The following is a 24615-nucleotide window of genomic DNA, read 5'->3' as shown; positions in this document are numbered from 1 at the left end:
ATTATAATTAAAACATAGCTCATTATAAAATTTTTATTTATTTACATGAATTAGAAAAATACAAACATATTATTTTTAGTACAAAAAAAATGAAAAGAAACTTATTTAAATATTATTAGGGTTATCAATATTCATATTTTCTTCTAGGAAATTGAAGAAATCAGCTACATCCAGATATATAAGCTCAATATTATCTTAGAGATAAAGTTTGTCTCTCGATTATTTTCAGCCCTCTTCAAGGATGCTTGATATACCTCCACATCTATGATATATACTTTCTGATTTTTTTGGTATAAGTTCTTGCTTTTTACGCTTTTTTTTATACTGCTGATCACTTCTCGGTGCCAGCCGAACATTATGATTATAATTTCTTCTTCGACCACGACCACGATCACGACTGGGGTCATGACCTCTTTCTAGTTGGTTATAGTTTGCCTGATTCACTTCAGGGAGTGGCAAAGAACCAACGGGCCGACTTCATGATTTTTCATTAAAAGTTCATTATGGTGTTCAGCAATAAGAAGGTGAGAAAGTAATTTAGAATATTGTTTAAATCTTTTTTCGCGATATTGCTGCTGCAAGAGTAAATTCACGGGTGGAAATGTGGAGTATGTTTTTTCAAGTTTGACTTGCTCAATAATTTCTTCTCCGCATAAATTTAACTGAGCTATAATTCTAAACAAGATAGAATTATATTCAGTTATATTTTTAAAATTCATTAATATCAGATTGAGCCAATCATGACGTTCCTGTAGAAGGATGACCAACTTCATGTGGTCATATCTTTTTTTTTAGATTCTTCCACAGTTTAAGAGAGTCTTTTAATGTGAGGTATTGTAATTTTAGCCCCTCATTAAGACGGTGGCGGAGAAATATCATGATTTTGACACGGTCTTGACTAGATGTCGTATTGTCATCTTTGATGGTGTCTGCCAGACCCATCGATTCTAGGTTTATTTCGGTATCTAGTGCCCATGATGAATAACCTTTTTCAAATATATCAAGAGCAAAAAATTCAAGTTTAGAGATATTCGACATTTTAAGAAAATAAAATTTTTACCGTTTTGTTACCTTTTTAAAATAGCTCAAAGTGATGGAGGTTCGTGTTGATAACGTGTTATAAAATAAATTAACTTAACAATTTAATAACAAAAAGAGATATTAAAAAAAAGGAAGAAATTGAGAGAATTTTGTGTTCTTCTGTATATATATATGTTTTCATCGCCAAAAAATTACAATTTATAACTAGAGGGAGAAGAAAATTGTGGACAACTTATCCACTTTAAGTGGGCCTCATACAAAAATAAAATAGTAACTAAAGTAGACAGTCACTTGCTCTTCCACTTACTCTCTAACAATAAAAAGGTATAACAACTAAAACACAATAAATAAAATTAAGTAGTTTTTGAGCACCTTTTAACTTCTTTAGTAACCTCTTATTGTGGAAGAGGTAAAATAAGATCTCTTTATAAATTTCTCTAATATTTCATATCAGAAAACAAAATTACACATTAAGAGGAAAAAAGAAAGTACACGAGGATCTTAATAACTCAATTAATTGATTAATTATAATTTTACCTTGTTCATAACATTTCAATTCCCCACTTCATTATCGTCTCCCTAATAAAAAACTTTCAGATTGTTTGTGAAAGTTGGATTACCCATTTCTCTCTCTAATATTTTTTTTTAAGAAACAGCTCATAATACTTGTCATCAAATAATTGGCCCACGTCAATTTCTACATGGCCCACTTTTATCTGCAGCCCAGAATATAGCTGGCCCATTTAGTAGTTCTTACCTTACCTTCACTGTGTACCTTCTTCTTCAACTGTTTCTCAACTAACACTTGAAAAATACGTTGCTAAGTTTTAATCTCTTAATTAATCACATCTTACCTCATTAATCCTTAATTAATTTCCTTCTTTATAACTCCCAAAAATCACCATATATATAAACCTTGAATTCTACCTGAAATCCTTTAACATTAATCAATTAACAATGCCAGGTATAGTTTCCGTCAAGACGCCACCGGAGGCTCCGCCATTGAGAATCTCAGTTCCGGAGGAGACTAATGCTCGGGTCGGAACAAGTTCGGACAGATCCGAACCCGTTAACCCGAAGAGCAATTCACCTGTGCCGAGAAGACCTCCTTCACCGTCTCCCTCAACTTCACGTGCTAAGCCATCACCGGATCGGAGTTCAGGGAAGAAGAAATCTCCGCCGGAAAAGGTTGTTATTGACGAGTCGTCTCTTGACAATCCCGATCTAGGACCGTTCCTGCTGAAGTTAGCACGTGATACGATTGCTTCCGGCGAGGGACCGAATAAGGCGTTGGATTATGCGTTACGAGCTGCGAAGTCGTTTGAGAAGTGTGCGGTTGACGGTGAGCCTAGTTTGGATCTGGCTATGAGCCTCCATGTTGTGGCAGCTATTTATTGTAGTTTGGCAAGGTTTGAAGAGGCGATTCCGGTGCTGGAAACGGCGATTAAAGTGCCGGAAGTTTCAAAAGGTGCAGATCATGCGCTTGCGGCGTTCTCAGGGTATATGCAGCTTGGTGATACTCATTCCATGCTTGGACAGTTGGATCGGTCGATTGAATGTTACAAGGACGGTTTGAAAATACAAATGGAAGCTTTAGGAGATACAGATCCGAGAGTAGCTGAGACTTGCAGGTAATTTATCAATTATCATAACGTCTCTTTGTTCCTTTTTATATGAAATTGTAGGGCGGAACATAGATAAAGGATTCTTATAGCTGGCCAATTGATACTGTTTAACTGTATCAATTTATATGTAATGCATATTGCACTTCTTTAGATTTAAGCTGTGTTTATACTATGAAAGCTATTATCATTTGAAGCATTATTAGGATTCAGATGAAATATTATCAGTAGAAAACAGTGGCAAATGTAATGCAATTCTTACTTGTGTAATTCCTATCTGATTATCTGTGTCAAATTGGATAGAGATGCATTTTCCGGGAATGGAATTGGTTCTTTAGGAAGTCCATTTAGCAGATCCATCTGATTGAGGTTAATAATTCATCCAACTTGTCCAATTTTAGTATAATGTTCTTTCTATAAGAAAAAACTTTTTGTGTACTTATAGAGGATAGTCATGTGATTTTCTACAAACTCTGTCTTTCTGAAATAAAGGTTCTTGCTTTTGCTATTCTTTACCCACTTAGTGGTGGCTCTAGGCCTTTAACGTTGGCCATATGTCTTATACTGTTCTTTTCACATGTTATCTGTTAATTGGCATTAATCATGTTCTTTTTCCTTATAAATTTTCTTATAAGTGAAACTGACACTTAATATAAACTATATGTTGGCAAAGGCAGTACTCAATACTCATTGGTGGCTAGGTGTTATGATGGTAGTGGGGGATTAACTATCAGAACTAAGGGATACTCATTGTTGCTAGGTATATTTTGAAGCAGATTCTGGCAATTCATGGGGGGTTGAGCTGTGTCACATTAATTTACACATTTAAGATGCATGGCTTGTGCTCTTTTGTTAGTCTATGTTTGTTTCCCTCAAAACATATTCAACATTTTTTAAAGACTCAAAGAGATCAATTTCTTTAAAGTATTCAGTGAGAATTACGTATTGATAGGTGTTTAGTAAAGTAAGCCATGAAATTATATTACACTGTTGGATGTTCATGATTGCTGTTTATAAAGAAAATCATCAATGTAACTATTTCACTGGGATGACCTTGATCTGCTCAATATGGCTGCTTTAAGTTCACTGGCCTAAATAACCATTCTTATTACATTACCTAGTTTGTGTAACACTCATCTTTGCAGCTTTTAATTGGCAATTATCTATGTGATTCTTAGGCTCTAACTGAGGCAACTGAATTGGAAATTATGCAGGTACTTGGCCGAAGCCCATGTTCAGGCAATGCAATTTGATGAAGCGGAGAATTTGTGCAAGAAAACACTGGAAATCCATCGTGTCCACAGTCCACCAGCTTCTCTTGAAGAGGCAGCTGATCGTCGTTTAATGGCTCTCATATGTGAGGCTAAAGGTGATTACGAGGCAGCCCTTGAACACCTTGTACTTGCAAGCATGGCTATGATTGCTAATGCACAGGAAAACGAGGTTGCAGCTATTGATGTTAGTATTGGGAACATCTACTTGTCTCTGTCTCGTTTTGATGAGGCTGTCTTCTCCTATCAAAAGGCACTTACTGTTTTCAAATCGTCTAAGGGTGACAACCATCCCTCAGTTGCATCTGTCTTTGTAAGGCTTGCTGACCTATACTATAAGACAGGAAAACTGAGGGAATCCAGATCCTATTGTGAAAATGCCTTGAGAATATATGCAAAGCCTGTGCCTGGAACGACTGCAGAAGAGATTGCTTGTGGATTGACGGAAATTTCAGCTATTTATGAGTTATTTAATGAACCTGAGGAGGCACTGAAACTCCTGCTCAAGGCAATGAAACTTTTGGAGGATAAACCAGGGCAGCAAAGTACAATTGCTGGCATTGAAGCACGGATGGGAGTTATGTTTTATATGGTTGGAAGATATGAAGAGGCACACAGCTCCTTTGAAAATGCTGTAGCAAAACTCAGGGCTGGCGGTGAGAGGAAGTCAGCCTTCTTTGGGGTTGTTTTGAATCAGATGGGACTCTCTTCTGTTCAGTTGTTCAAAATAGACGAGGCTGCTGAATTATTTGAAGAAGCAAGACGGATTCTGGAACAAGAGTGTGGTCCTTGTCATCAAGATACCCTTGGTGTCTATAGCAATCTTGCAGCAACTTATGATGCATTGGGAAGGTAATGTCATAATTAAATATATTGCCTTAAGTACTTGGATGAACCTTGCTAATTAATCCACTAATTTATTAAAAATGCATTGATACGTACTCCTTTTTGTAACATTTGGAAATTAATCATCCCCTGATTGATTAGCTTTCATTTTGAGAAGCATTTTTTATAATAGCTCTTTAGTGCTTATGGTATCATGTTTCTTCTGCTGGATTTTTGACTAGAAAATTAAGGCATATCACAATTTCTGTATTTTCAGTTTCTTTCCCTCTTGCCTCAAAGAATGGATGTTATTCTATGGGGTGTTAACTTATCACCAATCAATAGTTTCATGAAAAAAGTTTACAGCAGCCACAGTTTTTTCTTGACTAGTCCCTGGGGATGTTTATCCAAAATACTTGATACAAAAATTTTATATTGCAAATGATAAATTTTAAATGGTACATATATTCTTGGACTTTCTTTGTACTATAAAATAAAAATCAAAACATACAAGAAAGTAACAACTTGTAAGTTGAAGTTGGAAAATCTTGCAAATTTGATGCTACCTTAGCGACATATATAGTACTTTAATTTGAAGACAAATACATACTCAAACATATATAAATATATGATGATCTGTAACTTTTAGAAGTTCATCTGCTTAGCTCTCTTTGCTGCCAATGTTCAAACTTTAAATCAAATGAACATATGTACAATATACATGCCTTGCTATGAGACATGCATATATTTAAAGTATCATTACCACTATAAGCATCTTCATTGATATATGACTATTCTGATTGTATTTTTAAGACATAACTGTTTAGAGATTTATTATGCCATGTTCATTCCACATGGAACACGTGTGTGTGGTGCATGGGTTGAAGGTTATGTCCATTGTTGTTACTGTGATTCTATTCAACTTGTCTAAAAGGGAACAAAATTGAAGAAAGAAAGGGAGAGATTTATTTTATGTCAGTTATGAAAGCAAGATAAATTGCTCAGTTGTGTGATCTCAACAAATACCAATTCAGTTAGTATTTTGAGAGGGACATGCGCACAGAGTTACTTCAATGGTACCTTCCTTTCAACTGCTTTGTGATGTTCAGCTTATTTCTGTCTTATGTATTCCAGAGTTGAAGATGCCATTGAAATTCTGGAGTATGTTCTTAAATTGAGAGAAGAGAAACTTGGAACTGCAAATCCTGATTTCGACGATGAGAAGAAAAGGCTGGCCGAGTTATTGAAAGAAGCAGGCAAATCTCGCAACAAAAAGGCAAAGTCACTTGAGAACCTTATCGATCCCAGTTCTAAAACGACAAAGAAGGAGACCTCAAGGAAGTGGTCCGCCTTTGGGTTTAGAAGTTGATTGTGTAAATTGGAATGCATTTTCTGTAACATAGAAGTTCATGTATAGAGCTAATCTGTAATTTGTGAGGCATGTTGTTTGTTGTCCATTTGAATTGCCATTGTTATTCATTTTCGTCATTGTTCAATTGGTTATTGGTGTGATTTTGAAGGTGTTCTGCCAAAAGTGCAGTACTTTCTTTCCCCCCCCTCTTTCTCTCCTACATTCCAGGAAAGTGAATTTATATGCAACTAGAAATGAAGCATCCATATCTATATATATAGATTTTTTTTTTATATAGTAGCATTCCATTATTTTTTTTTCCAATTTTGTGTGACCCTTAATTCATCTCTTGGAAGAAGGTAATTGTCATGAATGGGGGAGTTAAAAACTGTTTCTGCTATGGTTTTGAATTTTTGAGATGTCGAATTTCAGCATGTTTTGCTTTAGGTGATTCCGAGAATTTGATGATTGTCATGGGGCCTGAATAGTGTTTGCTCTTTTGATTTTCATTGTTTTGTTAGTCGATGGATAATTTATTTCAAATTGATTAAAAGGGAAGTTCTATTTTAAGTCAATGATTAAAAACACATCAAAATTATAATTTTTTTTTCCGGAGTCTCCAACTTTAAATAGTCATTATTCTCTTTATCTATTTGAATTATCTCTATTTTCATATTAAAACATGCTTCAATTCTGAATTGGCCAAATATTTACTTACAATCGACAATGGGTGCGTATAAGTCAAACTAAATACATAACTGATGTATGGAACTCCGGAAACAATGTTAGTTTAATTGTGTAACTAAATACATAACTGATGTATGGAACTCCGGAAACAATGTTAGTTTAATTGTGTTTTTTTATCGTTAACTCTACGTTTTTTGTTGGATAGACTTTGAAGGTTGCAACATTGCAACTTGCAAGGATTTAGCAATAATAAATGACCTGCAACTCAATAAATGTTCTTCTGTAGTTTGTAAAGTTCTATGACACCAGCAGAAACACCAGAACAAGTTGCTATTTTCAGAAGAATAACAAGTTTGGTACCTAAAGATTCATAAAGTTACTCTTTAGTCCATATGATAAGATGGATTTGTTGACTGGTTCTACTTGGGCTACTTGGACATGTACAAGAAAGCCCATCAACATTTAATTTTGGCCCAAAACATTTTTATTTGCGGAAGGCCCATGTGTAATAGGCCTAAGCCTTGATGGGTACAAGAAAGCCCATCGTATTCAATTTCTTAGCCTATGCAATTATTTATGTTAGGCCATCCCTTCGGGTAAAACTTTCACGGGCTAGCCTTGATGTCGCTATTTAATTTGTATCTAATTTTAAAAACTATTTTTACCTCTTCCACAAACAACTTCAGATGTGTGGTGTTTGAGTCAAACAAATTGAAATTCATCCATATAAAGTTGTTCTGAATTAGATAGACTTGCAAATTTTTATGCACTACAAATATGTTTCAAATTGTGGTTTCGAAATTATCTATGCACTTCGGTCTCGTCTTTCAAACATGAAACCTTTTTGTTTATTTATCCCAAATTCTTTATATAGTTCACTGAATTACAGATAATGAATCATTACAAGTTAAAAAAGAAGATGACATACATAAGATTGTTGTACGTAAATGATCAATATTCTTAAATATGTCGTGTTGCTTGTCTTTTTATATGATCTCATGCAATTTTCATTTCTGTACAAGATTCACATTCTTTATATGATATTTTACACCATATCATTTCTAATATTCTTAGTTTATCCAATACATATTATATCGTTCACGCTTTAGGTATCTGTTTCTGGCTGTACTAGCCAAGTTTTATTTTTATAACAAAAAGGTATAATGTCGACTCATTAACATTTGAACTATAGTACTTAAATTAATCATTAATTATGTTGAACGTGCAACTTATCTAATTATTTTTCAACCTATGTATAGTCACATAGTGCACTGAATCAAATTATGTGGAAAAAACAGACCTCTCAATGTGTGGCACAAATTCAATGGCCTCTTTCTATTTACCATTTTAAGAAGAAAGCAAAAACATACAAAACAAAACTAACATTATCATATTCTAACCATGATGTAACATACGACAATTTTGGTCCATTCATCTCAATTAGGAAAACTCCAAAAAATTGAGGCAATATTTGGTGCTAATCTTAACCTTTATGAAGACACCAAAAAAAAAGTTCAATGATGCAACAAAACTATTTTGAGATACGAAAAACTCAAAATTTAAAGTTTATAGGTTCTAAATTTAATATCGAACACATAACTCATTTTAGTTGTTTATTCGAATAAAGTATTTATACAATAACTAATAAATTTCCTAATACAAGTACATGGTCTAAGCATAAAACTACTCAAGCTATCTAGACTCATATATAGTTTAAACTTCCGTCTGACCATAGATTTTGAGAGTAGATTTTTAATAAAAATAATTGAAAACATTGTTGGTTCATGAAATTTGGTTAGTTTTTACATTCCGTCCTCAAAAAATTATTTCAAGTTCCGCTTATATCAATTTTTGGGGTAAAATTTCACTTTCACACATAAAAATTACCTGTCCAAAACACAACTTCAAAAGATTACACGGTAGGCAGATCCTTTTTAACATTGCAAGAATTGTTTCATAAAAAGGAGTTGTCTTACTTTGGGTTTATTCTCACATGGTGACTTTTTTTGCACCTTTCAATTTGCTACAAATCTACGTGCACTGATTAGACATGTGATAGGTTTTTACTAGGTTTTCGAAGAAAAAAGGAAACAAGTAGAAAAGGGTGGACATAATGTCACGCCCCGGGAGGGTACCCTAGACGTGGTCGATACTCGAAAATCATTGATGGCCTTCAAGCGAGACACTTGGTCCAATCACACTCTCATTCAGTCACATTCTATCAGCGGAAGATTCAACTCACAATGATTCTATTCATAAATTAGGACAAAGGCCAACCACATATCCAATTTAACAACTACTAAGAATGAAACTAGTCAAAACGAACAAATCAACATTATCCACACTCTAGTCTATGAGGTCTCTATCAACAATCCAAGAGGTGCCAATGACAAGTTCATGGCTCCCACAAATCAAAATAAAGTAAAACAAACTCAAAGTTGAAAAGATAACTGCGGTATCCTTCAGAAACAGGGAGGACTCACCAACTGACTGAAAGTGAATATATCTTCAACGGTGCGTCTGTTGATGATCTCTAATACATATCTCTGAATCATGAAAAGATGCAGACCAAATGACATCAGTACGTGGAATGTACGAGTATGTAAAATGACAAGATGAAATATACATCAGGGTAAGATCAAATCAACTCAGAATCTCAACTCAAAAGAAGGAACAACTAAATCAAGATGTCCTAAGTTTAAACAAGAATATGATTTAGACAAGACCAATCATACACAACCCAATCCAATTTATTCTAATCCGACTCAGAGTACTATCAAGACTTATATGAGAGTTTCTCTTATTCGACAACTATCACTTATGAGCCAGTTGATAGTACAACAAGCCGACATTGTTGCCACATCCGTTCATGCCTTGCCAGGGTAGGAACAAATCAACAATCATGGATCCACAATCCATAAGTCCTATCATGTCAGGACAGTAATTTGGGAAACATCCGACTTTAACGGTCCAATCCTCTCCTACTTTGGCGACGTAGTTATTGGGTTCGAGTTATTACTTACTCTTACCCAATTCGATGCTCGATACTCCTCCTAAGACTCAATGCTCAAAAACTCTATCTAATCAGTTTAATCTAATCATATCGACAAGTCTCATGTGGACCCCTATCAATTTATCAATTTTATCACAATCAAACCTTTCAACAAATCATACTATCCAATTAGTCGCAATCACATCTTTCAAGAGTAGTTAGATATACTTGTATAACAACAATAAGTTATGTTCCTATTTTATGCCATTCACATTCCTAGCTATCTCAATTCGTGCTTTTCATTCCAATCAATACATATACATAATCATTTACAATATATATATATATATATATATATATATATATATATATATATATATGGCTACAGTTTATGAAATATAATGTGAAAAGTAATTTGTTCAAGAATTCAAGTCATGAAGATCATCAATCAATTAATAGTATGTAAAGGTATTCTAGGATTTTAGAAAAATTCAAGAAAACGTTCATGGAGGGTTCAAGTCTTTCACAATTTCTATCCAACACATCTACGGGGCATATGGAAGAACTCAATCCATATTTTAGGTTAGTCTTACATACCTTAAAAGCTCCATAAATCTTGATGAAAAATCTTAACTTGAAGAAGAATAATCAAGAGACTCTTTCTTGAAATTCTTGGATTTGTTTTCTTGAAAATCCTATGGTTAGGATTTAAGATTTCTCTTAGCGATTCATGAATACATGAAGAAGTTTGGTTTGGAAAGCTTGAAATCCATGAAGGAATTACCTTGTTGAAGAATCTTGAAAAAGAACTGTAACTTGATGCTTTCTTGAAAATTCTTGAGCGTTGATGTTTAGAAGTGAATGGGAGAGTTTTTAATGAGGAAAACTGATTTCTACAAGTTTAGGGACATTAGAATAACTCCCCAAAGGGTTATAGGACAAAAATACCCTTAAAAAATAAAGGGGGCGTCGTACGTCTTAGGCAGTGGAGTCCGTGTCCTCTCCGCGTCGTGGATCCATCGCGGACTTCTGCCAGGATAGAGCGTCTCCAATAAAATGGTCATAACTTTTTACTCCGAACTCTAAATGAGACAAACTTGGTGGAGTTGTAAAGAAGACTCAAACACCTTTAATTTGATAGGTCATAGGCCACCTAATTAATTATATTCTAGGAGATATGGTCGTTTGAAATTGACCCGTATACGAACTCATACGAAAACTTAGCTGGTAGAAATTTTTGGACTCGGCTTGGTGTTAGAGATCCCTTATGACCATAAACTACATCTAATACACCTTAAATACTTAGGAATTGATACTATCCCATATATACAATGTGAAGTGTTCGAGTTCAAACATATATGCCTAAGAAGAACAGTCCGAATCTTAACGTAGAGATTTTCAAGTTGTAACACATAAATAGGAGGAAAAAAACAAGCTTCGAAACTTTATTGTACCATCATAGACATGTTACTATCAACTCAATAATTTCTAGAAGTGTTGGAAAGTTTTTTGCACTGATTTTAAAGTGGAATTGGATTCATGGAATATTGGGATACTGATTTTTTGATGTTCACATGTCAACATTATAGTTCCTATTTTAAGGTGATCTTTAATTTTGTCCTTCAGCATTTTAAATAATAAAAAAATGATTGAAATATCGTTCCTAACATCAGAAAAAAAGAATCACTAGGCAAAAGTTAAAAATGAAATCGCAAGGCATAAACTTGACATATGTCGCTTAATTCCTATAAAACTTGTATGTCGTTAGAGGCATAATTAAATTCGTTTTTTGTAAGGCATAACTTAGTTCGTACAGAACTTGTGCCAATAGAGGCATAAGTTTAGTTTCAGAATGTTATGCCTTAAGAAGTTAATAACCCACAAATTATGTGTTACAAGGCTTAGTTCCTACATAACTTACGCCGATAGAGCATAAGTTCAGTTTCAGAATCCACAAAGCCATGTCTTAAGAAACATAGAGTTTTATTGTTGGACAAGGAAAAAGTTCTCTAAACCTATGTCTTGTGAATTAGATAATACACAACTTATGTCAAACAAGACAAAAGTTCTCTAAACTTATGTCTAGCGAAATTAAAGTCTTAGCATTAAAATTTTTATTAAATGAGCAGTAGGGGTAAAATTTTCATTAAATGAGCAATAGGGGCAAAAATTAAAGTCAGCCGATTCGAGTGACAAAATTAAAGACCGTCATTTGGGTGACAAAAATTAAAGACTACTCCAAAATAAAACAATCCATGCAAAAACTTGAAGATATTGAGTCAGTTGAACCCATTTATACACTCTTAGTCTTCGATCATCACCTTTATTTGTGAGTTGAACCCTATCAATTAATTTTTACTCGATTTATTATATAAAAGAAAAAATTAAAATAATATAAAAAGATCACGCTCATTCTAAATTTACCGAAAAAATAAAATGCTCAATCTTTTGGGCATCATGTCTCCAATATTGATTCCATGCGCGAAAGCAAACGCATTATTTTGGATTATCCATTAGAAAGAAAGTGTTGTAACTTGTAAGTAAGTATATTTGAGAGTAAGATTAAACCAACTTCTCATCTGACTTAAAACTGAAATTAAGTGTTAAAGTAAAATATATTGGATGGACCATTTTTAAGCAAGAAAAATAAAATATTCCTTCCGTTTACTTTTACTTATTCATTTTAAATTTTATATGCCCCTTAAAAAAATTATGATTAATATGAGAATTTTACTATAATACTCTTATTAATTGATGTTTAATATTATTAAATCTTGAAAAATATTTTTTTCTTGATACGTTAAAAAAGACAACTAATAGAGAACGGAAAAAGTATCTTTCAACAATTTGTTTTCACCTTTCACCCATCTACAATTGAATAATGATTATTTCCATTATTTATATCAATAAATTTTGAAAACATAAGATAAGAAATACATCTTTTTTTTAGCCCATTGGGAATTGTCTGTCCATAATTTGCATAAAATGGAATCATGATGGATTATTGGTGAAAGTGGGCGGTGGCTATGGATGTAAAGGTTTTAAGCACATTAATTGAATACAATTTAAATGCTACTTGGCATCAGTCTTCTCATTTTACGAGAAAAAAGTCCGGAATGATCTGTTCCCTCCGCTCGTTTTTAGTTGCCACATTTTGTTTTTTGAGAGTCATTTTGATCAATTTTTAAAATTAAATTAGATTACATTAATTCAATACTTTAAAATAAAAAAAAATAATTATTTATAAACTATACAAAAAGAACTATAAATTGTAATTTGTTTCACATTAATATAATTAAAAAAATACATCTTAAAATACTAGTCAAAATTCATATTGTTTGACTCTCAAAAAAGACAACGTGACAACTAAAACAAAATGCACGAAATATTTTTTTATATCTAAATCGAGAATTCACGAACTTTGTTGGAGCTACTATTTTTTTTTTAAAAAAAAAATCGAAGCATATGTTATGCAGTTATGCACTAATTTGGCTAGTTTAAATTTATATAGTCCATTATAAAAGATAAATGTTTTCTATCGTAATTTGTTTTATTTTTGAAATTTGGACCTAAATCGGCTTTGTTTGGTTTCTAGCTAATGATTCCATTGATAACGAGTGAGCCCAAATAATTTAATTAGGGTAATTGCCGAATCATACCACATAATTCCGATAACAACAAAAGCTGCAAAAAAGAAAGCAATGATACTATTGAAATCGGGAATTTATCGACTTTATTTTGTGCTATTTTCATCCATAGACTCACTAAAAGTACTCTACTCTTTCTTAAAAATCTAAGCATATGATATGCATTAATTTGAGTAATTCAAATTTATATAGTCGATAGATGAAAATCTAAGCATATAAATAAGAGTTTTTGATAGTGATTTATTTTACATTTCAAATTTGGACCTAAAACCTCCTATTAAGAGGAAGAGTTCATATTCATTCCATCAAAATAAAAGTTGTATACAAATTAATTGGGCACAATTAGTGCTCTTTTCCTCTTTTCAATTTAATTTAATATACATTACTGTGATTAATTCAAATTCACATCATATAAATTCCTCAAATGAAAAACTTATTCTACCATATTTATTTTCATTTTTAAAACTTGTATCCAAAACCAAGTATGAAAGAATCTTATCTATTCCATCAAATAATAATTTTACGCATATTAAATGGGCATACTTAATCAATGCTCTTTCCAATTTTCAATTTTCTTTATCTAGCATTCAATTATATCACTAACTATATCGTGGGATTTATTATAGAAAAAATATTGTCGATTATAATCGACTAATTGGTGTTCTTTTCCTCTTCTCATTTTCCTTTTATATATGTTTTTCATTTGGTATTTGATTTCTATTAAATATTAACTCGACTAATTTAAACAGGTGTCATATTAAACCTCATAAAAAAGAGAAGCGTTCCTACTAGAAATTTCCTTATTTTAAAAGGCTTGTGCTTAAACTATGTGATTAAAAGTGAAGAAACACGTAATTTTTTTTATTTAATTAATTCCACCAACTACACACTTCATAACTAACAAGTTAATTAGAATTTATTATTTTTGTCAGAGAAATGAAGACAGTTGAGTTGGATTTCTTTAAGCAATACAAAGTACGTACTTATTTTTTGTCACTCTCTTAGTATCAAAAAAGTTTACGCAAATGCATTGAATATACTGAATTTGGATGTTCTTGAAAGTTTGACAAATTATTAATTTTTCATCAATTATATATCCACTTAAGATATAGGGTCAAAGTTCATATGAACAAAAAGGTTGAGATTAGAAGTTAATATCAGAAGTTTTAAGAGTTCGTTATGGTTAATTGATGGTAAAAAATTGATGAACATCAATTGAATAAATTAAATTAAATGGTTCAGAGCTAAAGACCGGCTAAACTACAAATTCAATTAAACTTGTATTTCAAATAAATTAAACTTGTATTTCAATCATTAATAATGGTAAAAATAAACAAATTAAAAGGGGAGGGGTGGAGGAGATAACATCAATTCATCATTTTATTAATATTTTTTGAAAGGTGAAATTCAAGAATAAAATAGAAATATATACTAAAATGCAATCATTTTGCATGCATATTCCTAAATAATAAAAAAAAATTAAGATTGTAGTTGATTAATTAAAATCTAAATTCTTTTTTTATCGTGTGATTAACTCTTGAGCCATAACAAACAAATAAAGAAAGAATGGCGAATCAAATAAATAAAAGTTGTCCATTTTTTATTTAATAATACAATAACAAAGTTTTATGTTTTCGAATGGAAACTTGACGTGAATACACTCTCCGTCCCATTTGAAGTATCGCTTTAGTTTCTTTTTTTTTTTTACATCTATTTGAAAAAATAACAAATATAAATAATAATTTACTAAACTATCCTTGTTTAATTAAAATAAATTATTTTTTTTTGAAATATTGTGCATACTTCTTTAATTTTAAAGATATAATTACCAATTTTGATCTTGAATTTTTATTTTTTGGTTACAATTATTCCAAAACAATTTTTTAAAGCCAAAACGACAAGTAAAATAAAATAAAAGATAATAATATATAGAAGTCCCTAACAAACATTACAACTCAATTTTATAATACTCAATGAGGCATTTGTCGAATAATATTGATACAAGTACAATCAACATTGTGTAAAATGATGTACAACACTATTTAGAGGGTAATTTGAACTTAATTTATATATACTTTTTGTTTTTATGCGTCCCATTCTTACATATTTTCTGTATTTAGTAAGCCACAAAAATATCTATATCATATAAGTTTTAAAAATCTTTTTTTTTGATTTTTTTTTGTGTCCAATCAAACACGTTTATATAAATTAAAATGAAGAAAGTAACTTTTACTCGGACTATATGTATAAACATTAAGAAATTGATTTAATATTTATAATATTTGGTAAATCTAATAATTATTACTCTATAATATAACTTGAGGTCACTAAAAAAATTCATAAACTTCAGATATTGAATTCATTGCTAGACTATATATATAAACATTAAGGAATTGATTAAATATTTATAATATTTGAATGTAAATCTAATAATTATTGCTCTATAATATAACTTGAGGTCACTAAAAAAATTCATAAACTTCAAATCATGAATCCGTTGCTCGACTATATATATAAACATTAAGAAATCGATTAAATATTTATAATATTTGACTGCAAATCTAATAATTGTTACTCTGTAATATAACTCGAGGTCACTAAAAATCCATAAACTTTAAATCTTTAATTCGTCGTTCGACTATATATCTATAAACATTAAGAAACTGATTAAATATTTATAATATTTGATTGTAAATCTAATAATTATTACTTTACAATATAACTTAAGGTTACTAAGAAAATCTATATACTTCAAATTGTGAATCTAACGCTGACGACCCTAAGTACATTTTGTGACACGTGAATTGTAATGCCTAAGCATTTGAGTTTCAAAAAAACATGTTGAAGCAAACTCCTTAATGTCTCAACCAACTTATAATGACTTCACAATGACTGGTAAAATTTGTCGTTATATTATATTATTACTCAATGAATAATTACTTTATTTTGTCTTGTTGTCTCCTACTTTCTCTTCTTCCTATACTAAATTAGTCATATTTTTTTTGGTTTACAGTTACATTTTTTTGCAAACGTTACATATATTGTCACCAAATAAAACAAAAAAGAAAAAAAGAAAAAAACGAAAACGTTACACATTGCTCAAAAGGTCAATGAAGTAACTAATGACATAATAAATACTTAGAAGGATTTAATTAGTGTTTGGTGATTAGTATTACATTGCTAATTTAGGATTTATTAGTCCCTCTTGTTAGATTAATGATTTTGAATATTCAATTTTAAATCTTAAACCGATGGTTAAAACAGTTAAAAAACACTTTCTTTTTACCTATTGAATCAAAAATGCTTTTAATATTATTTTTTGACTTAAAATACCTCTAAACTATTGAATTTGGCTAAAAAACTATTCTTCCACCTATTAAATCAAAAATGTGGTCAATGCTTTTTTTTTTAGTTAAAAATATCGCTAAAACAATGGTTGACTAGTTGACTAAATGAGACTTTATAAAACGAATGATTGACTATTGACTATATGTGAATTTATAAAAATTTAAGTCAACGTAATACATTCATATAAAATTAAAATATCTGGAAAAAAAAATTAAACTTCTTTAGTGATAGATTTTGGTCCAAACCAAATAACATTCTTGTATAATCTAAATTCTGATTTTTTTAAACTACCAGATAGATTTTGGTCAAAAGTCAAATAGTATTCATGTATAATCTTATTTCTGAAATGTTTAAACATCCTTAGAGATAGATTTTGGTCAAAAGTCAAAGATAACTTTTCATAATCTAATTTCTAAATATTTTAAAATTAAAAAAAATTAATAGTTCAATTAATTGGCTACTTCAATTTATTTTTAAAGAAAAAAGTAAAATTTCAAAATTCCTTAATGAGAAATGATTCCCTTATTTTTGTGGTTCGTTTTTCTTGTCTGTTGCATGAAATAGTATAATTAAGCTGTAATTATTTACATAAGTGGATTCAAAATAACAATAATATTAAGTGGAAAGTGAGAATGTATTGTCACATATGCTTATGTCATTTATACATAGATTATTAGTAGCTTACGCTCGATTCAAATAATGTTTGTATATCAGGTGAGCATCATAAAAAATATCAAACACCTTAAGTCGTGACATAAAAGTGCAATTCGTGCATATTATATTATTGATAAAAAGGCACCTTTTATTTAATATAAATTTAAATTGGTTGAATTAATAAATTTTAAGTATCAAGATAAAGGAATATAAAAGTGAAAAAGAAAAAGAAAAAAACGTCATGTCAATGATTTTCAGCACATGATACCTACCACGTTTTTAAAATTGATATTTCAAAGTTTTCCATTTTTTTTTACTTCACATATAATTCCAAGTATGTATTTCACATTATTAACATGAATGACCAGTTACCAATGGCAACAATTCAAGATTCTCAATTTTCCTTAACAAACCAAACAACATATAAAGTTCTGAAATTTCTATTACAACGTTGTCTGCTCGAAAAAAATTCCATGGACCCCTCAGTCAGATATTTTTACTATATTAAATCATCTAATAAATATAAAAATACATATACTTGAAATTTATTCATTTATACAAGTGGGATCAACTAGCAATTTAGAAAATAAGATAAACGTCCCAGTTGTCACATTTCTTTTGATACGTCTTTAAAAAATCATTAACAAGAAATATTTTTTAATAATTTTCTTTTAAATCTTTGCAATGTAATCAATATTATTTACTTTAAAAGTAATTAATTTCAAGAGTAAATAAATTAATTTTATTTTGCTTTTAAAATTGATAAATATTTTGTGAAGTATATTTTAGCAAAGTTGGACAAGTAATATGAGAGGGAGGGAGTAATAATTGTGCTAAAAAATGTAATACTCCATTTTATTCTTTATTTAAGATTTTAACGTACTTATTAAAAATTATTTATAATACAATTTAGTAATTAAATTTTCCTTTATTTCTTTAAATTATTGCACCCCATTCAAGAATTATACATAATGCTAACTCCTACCAGACTCAAATGGATAAGGATAAATGGATAAGCTTAGCTTTGAATTCAGTGTACGCTGCAAAGTGAATTCATGCAAAAATAATTATTCTCTCTATTTCAAATATTTATTTTCTACAACTAGTTTTTTCTGAAAATTCTTGAATGGAGTGCCTATAGTGCTCTTCTCTCTTCATTTAATAAACTCTATTTTTTCCAATCTTAATATATATTTCCTCCGTCTCATATTAATGGTCATATTTAATTTCTCAAAAATTAATTTAACTATTTCAACAGTATAATTAAAATAAATTTATTTGATATTTTAAGATTATAATTTATATAATCAAAAAGTATATGAAACTATTATAAGTTGTAGCTTTTTTAAATATCAATATAATGAAAAAATATATCTCAAAATATTAATTAAATATTATATAATTTGATCCTCATAAAATGAAAAATGACAAATATTTTAGGACGGAGGAAGTATTGACAATGTTTGAATGATCACAAAATCTAAAAAGGAAAAATAAAGAATCTCAAAATATATGATTTAAAATAAATTATATATATTTATATATATATATATATATATATATATTTATATATGATTATAAATCATTTATTAAAGTAAAAAATGAGATTATTTAAAAACAAAAAATGTACAAAAAAAATTCAAGAAAAAATAATTAAAAAAATATAACACGTAAATTAAAATAGAGAAAATATTTTCCATTTTTTTCTTTTGTTGACCTTTTTATTTATCTTGTATTTATTGACCAACCAAATAATAATACATGTCATGCAAAGGAGAGAGAGAGAGACTTTGCATGCTTTGTTTTTTTCATTTTTTTTGGACAAACCAAAATCAACCCCTTCCCCTTCACCCTTTATAAGGCTCTCCATCTTCACTCTTTTGATTCACATCTTCCCTTCACACAAGTAAGAAAAAAAAATTAAAGAATCTTTTCTTGATCTTTTTCCATTTCTTTTTTCTTCATAGCTATGATTTTTGATAGGGATGCTGCTAGGTTTGCTGTTGGTGTTATTGGTTAGTTCCTCATACCTTTTAGTCTCTACAAAACACACACTCCGTGACGGAGACAAGAATGAATTTCATTCTTTGATTCATCATTTACTGTATATATAATATTTTTTTGATTTTGTATATTTGAACCAAAGAGAAAAAGAGCTCATGATGAATTTTTACCTTAAATTAATTTTTTAATGAAAAAACTGATATTTATTTTTATTTTATTTTCAGGGAATGCCATTGCGCTAATCTTGTTCTTGTCTCCTTTGTAAGCTTCAATTCCCATGTTTTCTCCTTTAACTTTCCTTCATTTACCCTAAAAAAAGGAAGCTTTTAAGCATAAAAGGTTTAAGCTTTATGCACCACTTTTTGTAAATAACTTTTTACACGGATCATCTCAAAGTTCTTATAGGTAAGCTAAATTACATGTTACAACATGTAAAGATGATTTATTGACAATGTATACCGTTTACTTTTAGAAAGAATTTTTTTTTTTGAAAATTTGTGATTTTTTTTTAACAGGACGACTTTTGTTCGTATATGGAAAAGCAAGTCTGTGGAGCAATTTTCTCCAGTTCCATACCTAGCCACATTTATCAACTGTGGGCTTTGGGTGTTGTACGGTCTCCCATGGGTTCAACCTCACAGCCTTTTAGTTATAACCATTAACGGTACTGGTCTAGGTATCGAGGTCGTGTACCTTATGCTGTTTTTCTTGTACTCTGATCGTAAGCAGAGGACGAAAGTTTTTCTAATGGTCCTTGCTGAGATTATTTTTCTTGCTGCACTCGCCTTTTGTGTTCTAACTTTTGTCCATGAGGCGAAGAAAAGGGCAGCCATTGTTGGTAGCATTTGCATGGCGGGCAATATTTTGATGTATGCTGCTCCTTTGTCCGTCATGGTAAATAACTCTCTCCTTTATGTTAAAATACATCGGGCCTGGCCTGGCTCGACCTGATCAAACATCACTAAGCCCGGTCCGGCCCGGCCCAAATAGGTCATGGTGTATGAGGGAGGATATACCTGTATATATCAAATATTATTAAATTTTTATATATTTTGATTGTGCTACTTGCCGGTTAAAGAAAGAAAATGAAAAATATTAAAAAAGGAAGAGAATCATGAAAATATCATTTTTAAACTAAAGTTTATATTGTATTTAATTGCAGAAACTGGTGATCAAGACCAAAAGTGTGGAGTACATGCCTTTCTTCCTTTCACTTTTCTCTTTTCTCAATGGTGTGTGTTGGACTGCTTATGCCCTCATCCGATTTGATGCCTACATTCTTGTGAGTATAATACAAATTAATTTAATTAGATTTTATAATTATTTTTTTTATTTTTTTTTATTTTTTTTATAGAATAGAGGTACACTTGCAATAATTGCTGACGTGTCATTTTTCGGTGCTGAAAATTTTGACTTTGCTGACGAATTTATTTTCTGGATAACTAACATATAGTTCGATGAATTTAATGAGATAAAATTAATTTAATAACTTTATTGATATTAACTTTAGATAATCTATGATTAAATGGAAATTATAATAACAAATAATAATATGCATAATGTGTCTTCTATTTTGTAGCATATATGATATGACATATCTTTGATGACAACTTTTGTATACCATATTTACATTTATATTTTTGTCCTTGTATCCACCAGTGTTTTAAAAAACGGGGCGTAAGGTGTTACTTAGTCTAGGGTGAGGTGTATGCCTCGATACATGGGGCGTAAGTTTTATGGATCTTAAAATTTTTAATTTATAATATGATATCATAATACAATAATAAAAATTATAAAAATACATGAATAGTTTGAAAGAATTACAAACATGATTAAGGAAACTCATAGAAAATAAAATTTTTAACATGATTATACAAGTATAAATTTCTAGTATCATAACTTTCTAATAATAAAAGAATCATTATTTCTAGAAATATTTTTTTTCATACTATACAATTTACCCCTCTAAAAGAAAATAACTAATAAAACTTACTAGTATTATAATAAAAATATCACTCCATCATAAATAAAAATAAAATTACTTTCAAATAGCTAAATAAAATATGATAATTTTGAGACATATGACAAAATCATGAAGATCAATGATAAGTGAAAAAATAAAATTTCGCATACGTATTTTAAAAAGAAATATTATGAAATATATAATCACCTTCGTAGTGTAATCAAATAGTAAATATATGATATTACAACTTGTTATTTGAGTTACTTTCAATCTTCTTATCTCTATAGATTAAAAATTATTTAATATTATTCATTTATTCAAGAATTATGAGGGTCAACAATGTTAACAAAAGATTTTAACACATAATTTGTGTAAGATCTGTTAGACGAGCCTTGAGTGTTGGGCGTGCTTAAGGCGTACTGTCAGGCACTTAAGGCGTAAGTCCTACCGAACTAAGTCCCACGCTTGAGTCTCAGGGCGTTTTGCTAGAGTCCCGCTCCAAGGCGAGTACCGAGACGAGTCCCAACAGTGTCTCTTAAAACACTGGTATCCACAACCATTTTTTTTTTAAAAAGGAACTTTATTTTGATTGATTTGTTTCTTTGATATTTTTAGTATGATAGCTCTAGCTTAACCACCAAATCGAAATTATCTTGGCTTGTAATTTATCTGATTAAGTTAACAAATATCATTATTTGTCCTAAGAATCAATAAGAAAATGAAAGGTGTTATATCCTACTTCTAAACTTAATCAATTCGTACTATCTACTGATATGATAATATGATTTATCTGTTACGACATATTAAAATGAAGGGTTAAAATATTTGTATACGATAGGTGTATATACGTTAATTTTTTTTTCTTCTTATTAGGCACCTAATTCAATGGGAACTGTTCTTGGGCTGGCCCAATTGCTGATTTATGCTGCATTTTACAAGTCTACTAAGAGACAGATGGCAGAAAGAGAGGCTAAAGGAGAAATGGTTATGACTGAAAAGTCTGTTTCGGGTCGGGTTGCCCAAAATCCAAGAAATGATTTTAGAGTTTGAGTTTGTGGTTCTTGAAAGCCCATTTAACTTTAGTATTTTGATAGTTAAACCCATCTTTCGTTGGGCTTTTTGTTTTTCATGACTCCTTAGCACCCACACCCACCCCGGTGCCTAAGATACCCTACCCCATGTAACAAAGATAGAAATATCCTATAAATGAAAGTAAGCTGAAAATCTAGCAGTTTTCATTACAGAATTTATTGTTTTCTTTGGCTATATAATCGTGTTGTTTTTCGAATTTAAAATTCGATTTCCTCCGTATGTAACTTCTTTTGATTGGAGGGGCGGTCGTACTTTATGTCAATACACAGATATTATCTTAGTTAACATGTAGCGGTGTAACTCATTACTCTTTTGTGACGATAGGTACGAACTTGATAAAAAAAAAACACTTCGTCGTGCTTTTACTAGTTAAAATTATATATATATATATATATATATATATATATATATATATAAAGTTTAAGCAAAAGACATGATCATCAATGTTTGATGCATATGTATTATATATACATATATGCCATATCTATTGAGTTGAATATAATGGATACATGTAGCTTCTCCAATCATAGGCATAGTCAGGATTAGAAGTTTATAAATTCAGAATTTTAGTCTCTTTAAGTTGCTAAGTTTTAAATTACTAACTTATGCATAATCAATAAATTTCATAAGATATATATACATGCTTTGAACAAAACCTACTGATTTGGTCAAACCCGTAATCTGTATTCTAGCTCCATCCCTATCTCCTACCCACAAGAAAGCACCTTACTCTGACTAGAGGTGGATGAAACATAGTGGCACCGGAGTCCGGGGTCATATCAAATCATTACTTTAATTTTTAGGCGAAACATAGATTTATATATAAATATTCTTTGAAATTGAAAAAAAATAGTATTTTTGAACTCATAATCTTATAAATACAGCGGATTTAACTATATAAACAATACGGTTCATCCAACGAGGAACAACATCCCAAATATAGAGCCAGGACACATTCAAATTCGAACGAATAAAAATGTTGATAGAATAGTAGTAAATATTAGTATTTATTTTGCTCATGTTCTTATTTTCGCAACATTAGAATGGGGTTCATTGCATAACACCCATTACAATTGATTAAATACGACAACATTACATTGTAAATAAATAGCTCAACTAGAGTTTAGAATAATAATTTGAAGAATTTAAAGAGACAACAACCCCTCTCAATCTGAGTCATGACATGGCGGTGAGTGAAGTCACATTGTTGGAATGATGGTGTAACCCAAGTTAGTGGGCAAATAGAACTTAGTCCACGATAAAATGATTCAATTTTCTCATCTTCAAGATTGTACGTCCGCATACCAGTAAAATATATGTGATTAGGCTTGACTACTCCTGGAAATCTGGAGCAATTAATAGAACATGCTCCATTATGGCTCAAGAAAATTGATGAATCTCCCAAGTTGCTTATCTTGTTCAATCTACCTCTGATTATATCTAATTCGGACACATTAAATCTAAAGTTCTTAAATTCATGTCTATTGAAAATTCGCATAACAATTAATAATGTATTGGATATCTTGACTAAGTAATACTTTTTTCCAGGATAAAAATTACCTTCCACCCAGACAACAAAACGCCACTTAACAATTGATTTGATTGAGGAATGCTTCGTCCCGCGACATAAAAAACCAAAGTTGGCCATGACAAGTCACACAATAAAATTGGTCCTTATAGTAAATGATACTAGTGGCTTTACCCCATGTATTGAGGTTACTAGGAGTCCAATTGAAGTCTCTAGGTCGTCAAAAAGCCAAATAATTACGTTTTGCAAAAATTGAAACCATCAGATTATATAACAGAAGAACTAGCAGATAAGATAGCTTTTTCAATAAGTGGGTAATTCTTTCGTTTAGGTACTTTATTCATACCATGTGAAGCCAATAATGATTTTAGTGGAGGAAGTTGAATTTGGGTACGGGAGAAAGGGTGCAACAAGTTCATCTCTCCTTTGTATGAAATGGTACAAAGCCATCCCTCAGATGACACACAATCTCTCCCTTTAGCTTCGAGGAGAAATACGCATGAAACTTTCTTCTTGAAAAGAGAGTAAAATTCTCGATATTTGTCATCTTTGGCACCACCCAACATAAGCAATGGAACTTAGAGGCGAAA

General features: G+C 30.6%; 2 protein-coding genes across 2 annotated transcripts; both read left to right on the top strand.

The window, feature by feature from the left end:
* The first annotated feature begins 1806 nt into the window (after window positions 1–1806).
* Window positions 1807–6271, top strand: LOC129890203 (protein KINESIN LIGHT CHAIN-RELATED 1-like). Its single transcript, XM_055965765.1, has 3 exons — window positions 1807–2672; window positions 3878–4786; window positions 5894–6271. Exons 1-3 carry the CDS (start codon window positions 1999–2001, stop codon window positions 6126–6128), a joined length of 1818 nt encoding a protein of 605 aa, XP_055821740.1. The 5' UTR covers window positions 1807–1998; the 3' UTR covers window positions 6129–6271.
* Window positions 6272–19317: 13046 nt separating this feature from the next.
* On the top strand, window positions 19318–22589 carry LOC129890201 (bidirectional sugar transporter SWEET4-like). Its single transcript, XM_055965761.1, has 5 exons — window positions 19318–19453; window positions 19667–19703; window positions 19958–20336; window positions 20605–20724; window positions 22279–22589. The coding sequence occupies exons 1-5, from the start codon at window positions 19408–19410 to the stop codon at window positions 22453–22455; spliced, it is 759 nt and encodes a 252-aa protein (XP_055821736.1). The 5' UTR covers window positions 19318–19407; the 3' UTR covers window positions 22456–22589.
* Window positions 22590–24615: the final 2026 nt, after the last annotated feature.

Source organism: Solanum dulcamara, chromosome 5 (genome assembly GCF_947179165.1).
Source record: "Solanum dulcamara chromosome 5, daSolDulc1.2, whole genome shotgun sequence".
In the NCBI taxonomy this organism is placed as follows: Eukaryota; Viridiplantae; Streptophyta; class Magnoliopsida; order Solanales; family Solanaceae; genus Solanum; species Solanum dulcamara.
The sequence above is the reverse complement of the archived record's forward strand: the minus strand, read 5'-3'. Positions and strand labels throughout refer to the sequence as shown.